General features: G+C 34.5%; 1 protein-coding gene across 6 annotated transcripts in view; it reads right to left on the bottom strand.

Annotated features, from left to right (window-relative positions):
• The window catches only part of CCDC171 (coiled-coil domain containing 171), a 281,050-nt gene that overhangs the window by 182,952 nt on the left and 91,067 nt on the right, over nucleotides 1-7,031 (bottom strand). For all 6 annotated transcript variants that reach the window (XM_011365306.2, XM_023533732.1, XM_023533731.1 and 3 more), the window contains one exon: nucleotides 3,567-3,669. In XM_011365306.2, the coding sequence (XP_011363608.1) occupies nucleotides 3,567-3,669 (103 nt within the window). The remainder of the gene's footprint in view (nucleotides 1-3,566; nucleotides 3,670-7,031) is intronic.

The following is a 7,031-nucleotide window of genomic DNA, read 5'->3' as shown; positions in this document are numbered from 1 at the left end:
CAAAGGCCCCCACGACAAGAGCACCTTAGTGTGTTCAAGAAACAGGAGGCCAGAGTGGTCCAAACAGAGGGAGGGAGACAGATAGTAGCAGGAGGGGAGATCAAAGTGGTGAAAAAGGATAAGGGCAGACTTATAGGGTCTTGCACACCATTGCTGGCACTTTGGCTTCTACTCTTAGTGAAATGCAGAACCCACCAAGGTTTAGAGCAATGGAGTGACATGCTCTAACTTAGGTTTTCAAATGATCATTCTGGTAGCTATAGAGAAAACAGACTAAAGGAGAGCAAGGTGGAAGCAAAGAGACTAGTTAGTAAGAGGAACAGGAGGTGCTGAAGGCATTAGGAAAGAAGATGTAAACTATCATACTGATCACTGGTGAGATCAAGTTAAATCATCTATGTAAATAAATTCCTTAATGTCTTGGACTAACTGAAACATTGCTTTACCTGCTTGCTAAATGAAGATAAGCTGATGGGTTACTCTTACTTCAGAAAGATTTCTTAATTCAGAGGACCACCAAATCTGAAGAAGACAGAGAACAGAACACCTGGCAACTCCTGTGAACTCTGGACATATAATTCAGAAAATAATTTTCACTCATTCCATTTTAAAGAGCAAGTCAAATAAAAAAGAGAGAAAAAGAGAGAAGGAGGGAGGGAGGAAGAGAAGGGAAGGGAAGGGAGGGAGGGAGGGAGAAAGGAAAGAAGGAAGAAAGAAAGAAAGGAAGGAAGGGAAGGAGAAAAGAAGGAAAGGAAGGGAGAGAAGAAGGAAAGGAAGAAAAAGTTCTGTAACCATCTCCCTAAATTTCTACCATGGATTAGTTTTCCTGAAATGGGGACAATGGGGGCAGAGTATATAATGAACTGAAAAAAGTATAAAGAGGTAATAGAAGGGAGTAAAGTACTATTGCCTACTTGCTATAACTGCAAAACAGAAGATCTCTCTGGAAAACTCTTCTCAATATAACTGAATTAATTCAGTCACAAATTCTAAGGCTGTGCTGTTATCACACAGTAAGAATATGTCCTTATTTGAAATAGACTTTTTCTCAAATATATATATATATACACACACACATATATATATATATATATATATATAATATGTGTGTGTGTGTGTGTGTGTGTGTGTGTATTCTGTGAGATATATACATGTGCATATACACATATATCTTTGAATTAGCCTACAATAAGTTTTTAAGTTACTTCCTTTGGGAGGAACAAAATATTTGGTCATCTTTGTGTAGCTGAAACCAGGCCTACTGCGGTAGGCAATCTTAATTGTTCATTCACGTTCTTCTATAAAATATTGAGCAATAAAGTTTTTTTGTTTATGTCCTTCTTGGTAAAGTAAAAAAAAAAAAAAACCCGACCTGAGCTTATGTAAGCAGAAAGGAGTCCATTACAATTACACAGGGCCCTTTCATAGAAGTCAAGAACAAGGATGAAATCTGGTTGCAAGTGGTTATGTGAATTAGGGTAACAGCAGGAAAAGAGATGGCACACTCAGAACTAAGTTCATCAGAAGAGAATTTAATGAAGAGACTATTTACAGAAATGTGGACAGGTTAAGAGAATTAATAAAATATGATGAGGCACCAAGAACTAGCAAGAGTAGAAAATCAATACCATGTCTAAGACTAAAGGATCGAGAGGAAGGAACGTTGTCACCATAGTCCAAACAATCCACAGCTGTGGAAGAGGACCTGCCTGACAGGAGCTATAGCTACTGACAAATGAAGCCACTGCCAGAAATGCACTGGACCAGAGGGGAAATAAATAACCTGATTTTCTTTTCTTTTCTTTCTTCTTCTTAATCTGCTCGGGCACCCATTGTCCAAATCCAACCAGAAGCTAGAGGGCAAAGACACCCAGATCATGTAGTTGATAGAGGTTAGCCTCTACAAGGCAAAACAGACCAGACAAGAATGGTTCTTAGTGGGTAAAAGCGTGAATAACCAGCTCAACATAGAAACAAAGACCACTCTATTAACAGAACAAAAATCATGAATTCAGCACACAGTCCCTTTTCCAGGAACACTTCTCTGTAATAAATACAGTGTGTATATAAGTGGGAAACTAGGAAGCTAAAAAAGAATGCTTACAAAAGAATAAAAATCTTAATAGAAGATAATTATTTTTCTGTAGGCTTAGTAATAGCTTGTGAGCTGCTTTGTTATCAACGATTTCATTTTAAAACCCAAAAGAGACATGACCTCATTATTCTTAGCTTTTCTAATTCAACTCTGAAGAAATACTTAAAATAATGTTGAGGCTTAAGATATGTTATAATAATTTTATAATTTTTGAAGATCCTAACACCATTAAACAACGACACATCTAATAATAAAACTGTACTAATGCAAAAGAAAATTTTATCTTCCAAAGCTTTACCAAATATATTGAAAACTGAATATCTATTATTTTTTATGTCACTTTTATATACCTTCCCACAGTAACAAACCATGAAACACTAATGTTTTGGGGAAAAGTTTAAATAAAAACAAAGAGAGTCACATGTTAATTTCATAAAATTACTGCTAAAAAAGCATGAAGGATAAAAGCAGACCCAAAAAATAGATAATAGCAAAGCACACTGAATTTCTGATAGTCCACCAATAGAAATCTGCAGGTTCATCAGGTAAAAATGGGCCTTGATTATATCCTTCTGCTTTTTCTAGGACAACAAACTTTCCTGAACTTAAGTTTCCTAAAGAACTCATTTGCTGAATATCTATTTGATTCCTTTAAAAAAAACAGTCGGATATCTCAATTTTAAAGTGTAAGGAATATAATTTTACATGCTTTCTGAAGAACATAATTGAGTCAGAAAATAAATAATTCGAGACTGACAGTATAGCAAAAGAAAACTGAAGCAGAAAAGTAAAAGTATTTTAATCAAAGTTACTAATGGCATAAGCAAAAAAAATTAAGAAAGCAGAAATCATCAACAGCATTCATTAACCAACTAATGCTTTTGCCAGTTCCCAAAATATAACTACCTAATATACAATTCTTATAGTTCTTTATCACATTAAGTATGCTAATACTAAAACCAAAACATTTTACCTAAGCATTTTTATCTGGAGAGAATATATATGGCAATAAAAAATGAAGAAGAAAACCAGCTTAGAAAGCAACAGAGTAGAATCTGCACTGTTACAGCTTGTGTCCTACATAACCTTTTGAATGCATGACCTTTAAGTTGCTGAAGGTTGCCTCAGAATTTGGCTCAGTTTGATGGAAACATCTGCTCCCCTTGCAGGTATACTGTAAGGACTTTTTTCTCAGTTGGGTTCAGAACACAGCAAGTGAGCCCTTGTCTGTCCAATCATACAGACTCTGACACTTGTAAATCAAGTTCTGAGAGGACAACAGCAGGTCTACATTCCATCACCCTTTCTCAGCCAGCTAGGCCAACTGACTGCTGTGAGGACTGCTCTTATCATGTCATCAAATCAAAACATGTTGAGATAAGGGACTATACGAGGCATCTGCAGAATTCCCAAAATGTAGTGACTTTGGAACATTGACAGATGCATCTGTCATTTTATACCTTCAACTAACCTGATGTCCACTGGCCCGACACAGTAAAGCTGTCCAAGATCGATTCCAATTCTTTCACGTTATTTTCACATGTCTCTACTAGAAAGGCCTGGTGCTTCTTAGCCTTTTAATTAAGAAAAAAATTACACATGATAAGGTCATGCATCAGAGCTGCAGATTTTTTTTGTGAATATGTATAGCACAATTAAGTGTAAACGAGCTAATAATTACTCCATTCATGACGATTATTAATAGACTTCTTTCTATCTTAATGATACCTTTTACTTGGCTTAATGTAACACTGTATAAGATCTCAATAACAATTTACTGAGGCCTTAGGGCCTGGCACTATTCTAAGTACTTTATACACTGTAATTCTTATTCTCATAACAACCCTATGAGGGAAGGGCTATTATTATCCCAATTTTACAGATAAGAAAACTGAGACACAGAAGAATTAAGGAACACTTTAAAAGATCATGCTGGCAGTCATGTGGGGAATTGGCAGATGGTGGTCAAAATGAATGCAGTAAGACCAATTAGAAGGAACTGCAACAGTCTATTCAAATGGTGATGGTAGCTTAGGCTAGGGCTAGGGACTTAGTGTGAAAAAAAGTGGTACTATACATACTGGAAGGATACTTGGTGGAATGGCCTTGGTAACACTGTATTAAGTTAGATGAGATTGATTGGATTAGACAAAAGTAGATCGGACTGGACTGGATTGAACTGGATTAGGCTGGAGAAGTGGTCAGATAAAAGGGGGAGTCAAGACTGATCTCAAGGTTCCGGGGTAGATGAATTGGCCCAGTTTCAGTAATTGAGAACAATGGAGGTGGAAAATGTCTTATTTTGGCTGTTTTTGTTTATTTACTTGCTTTTAGCAGAAATATGTATCATTAATTCTATTTTGACCATATTACATTGGAGATATCTTTAAGACACTCCTAGCATGAGCACAATGCCTGGCTAATAACAGGCCCTAAATAAATATATTTAAACTAACAAAGAATAAGTAAAGTAGGAAAATATGGGAGGCATCTAGACATAATGGTGTAAAGCTCAGAAGAAAGGTGAAGTATAGGTAGGGGAATCATCTACAGACATCTTTTGAAGCTTGCCTTGAGACTGTTTGAAGGGAAAAGAGCCTAGGACAAAGCCTTAAGAAATTCCAGAATTTAATAGAAAAGAAAAAGCCAGCAAAGATTTTTTAAAAAGAAAAAAAAAAAGAGTATAGTGTCATGGAAACCAAGATAAGAGAACATTTCAAGGACAGTTGTCAATTATATGCAATGTCAGAGAATATTCAGGCAAAATGGACACTAAAAAGTGTTCATAGTGCATGGAAGTCATTGGTGATCTTGAAGAAATTTGTTACAGTCCACACTGGAACAGTCTGAGGAGGAGTAAGCCTGAATATTTTGTCTTAATTGAGTAAGAGATAAGTCATGGGAACAGGAAGTTTAGATGACATTTTCTGGGTAAAGAGGGAAGCAGAGATAAGGGCAGTAGCTAGAAAGGAGAGCGGGTTGAAGAAGTTTTTGTTGTCTTTTTTAAATAAGTGAGAAACTTGAGCATGTTTAAAAGCTAAAGAAATAAAGGCATTAGTGAAAGAGTGCTTATAGATCCAGGAGAAATGGGAGAATAGATACTATAAGACAGAATCATTCCATTAAAATAGGTAATAATTCTTTCTTTAGATGTCAGTTCAATTATCACTTCAGAAAAGCTACCCTTCACCACCCGTACTACATCAATTTCCTCTACTAGATTCTTCTCATCACAAATATGATTCTACAATTATTTCAGTAGGTCTTTTTTTAATGTCTATCTCATAGAATTTAAGCTCCACAAGGAAAGTATATATACTTTTTGTCCTCACCAGTGTATTCCTAGCACTTAGATAATATCAAGTATCTAAAATAAGAGTTAAATAGTTAAATTATAGTACATACTATCAAAAGAAGGCTGTTTAATTAGGATTCATTCATACAAATTTAAACAGAAGGAAGCTCTTCTTCATGTATTAATATGGAAAGATCTCTAAGCACTACCGCTGAGTTAAAAACAAGAGAGGGGGTGGAAAAAGTGTGTTCTATAAAATAAATGATTGATGGTGTGACTGAAAGCCCTCTGAGTTGGGATGCAAAAAGAAACAAATAAAAACAAACAAAATTGGACTTGAAGTTTTCTGCATTAGCATACCATTAGTAACATGCTTTTCAATGCTGTAATATTAAACAAGTTAATATTGGGAGGAGGGAAGAAGGGAGAACAGTATGTTTAGTATGCTACCATTCATATAAAGTGTGTGCATGTGTGCCTTCGCGTGCGCACATTTGTAAATATGGAGAGGCTCTCTACACAGAATCACAAGATAGTAATAACTATGGCTGCCTCTAGAAAGAGAATCCGAGTGGCCAAGGGTTGGGAAGAGAGAGATTTCATTTTCACTGTATAATCCTTTGTGTCTTAGAAATTTTGTATCATGTGACCTATTATCTATTTTTAAAAACTTAGATTTTGAAAAATGGTAAATAAATGAGCCAAGTAACAAACAAAAACACTTTTCTACAGAAGATATACATGCACTTTGTTAGTGTGTTTGGAAACAGTAGGAGGACCAATTGAGCAAAGAGGCCCAGATGGAGATTTCTGGATATTATTAAAGCACAGACTCAGCCCAATGTAAGGTTTGTAACTACAGAAAAAGAAACACCAAGTTTTAGCTATTTAAAAAATAAGAGTCAAAATAGAATTTATTATTACCAATGGCCACCAAAGTATTTATAAAGCACCAATTTTATACAACACATTATAAAGTTATTTTTAATTATGAAATATTCAATAGTATATTAAATTCTTTGAGTTTATATTATGTTCGTGGTAAAAAAAATCAAATAGAGAAAAATAGAATGTAATTCAATACTCACAGGTAAGTTTTATTCATTTGTCTTATAATTACAGAAATTGATATATATAAATTTTAAATAGATAAAATCTTTAAGTATAACATATTTTGTATATAAAGACAAAATTTTTAAATCAAATAGGATCATAGTACACATACTGCTGTGCAACTTACTTTTCCATTCATAGTATATCTCTGATATCTTTCCACATTACATTTCATTAGTTGCATAATACTCCATTATTTAGATGTACCATTAATTAGCCAGTTCCCTACTGCTAAGATTTATAGGTTATTTGCATTTTTTATTAGTGACAATAGTACAATACACATCTTTGTATGAGTACTTGTACATCTTTGCATGCACATTCAATTATACCTACTTAATAAACTAGAAATAGATTTCATGGGTAAAGAGTATGTACAACTGTTTTCAAACAATTGTTACCAATTGCTCTCCAGAATCCTACCAGTGTATACTATCTATTTCCCAACAGCTTTCCAATGGTAAACATTATCATTTTAATGTTCATTTCTTTAATTTTAATTAAGATTAAGCATCTTTTCATAAGTTT

This window comes from Pteropus vampyrus, unplaced genomic scaffold (genome assembly GCF_000151845.1).
Source record: "Pteropus vampyrus isolate Shadow unplaced genomic scaffold, Pvam_2.0 Scaffold109, whole genome shotgun sequence".
Taxonomy (NCBI): domain Eukaryota; kingdom Metazoa; phylum Chordata; class Mammalia; order Chiroptera; family Pteropodidae; genus Pteropus; species Pteropus vampyrus.
This window is presented reverse-complemented; position numbering and strand designations above follow the sequence as displayed.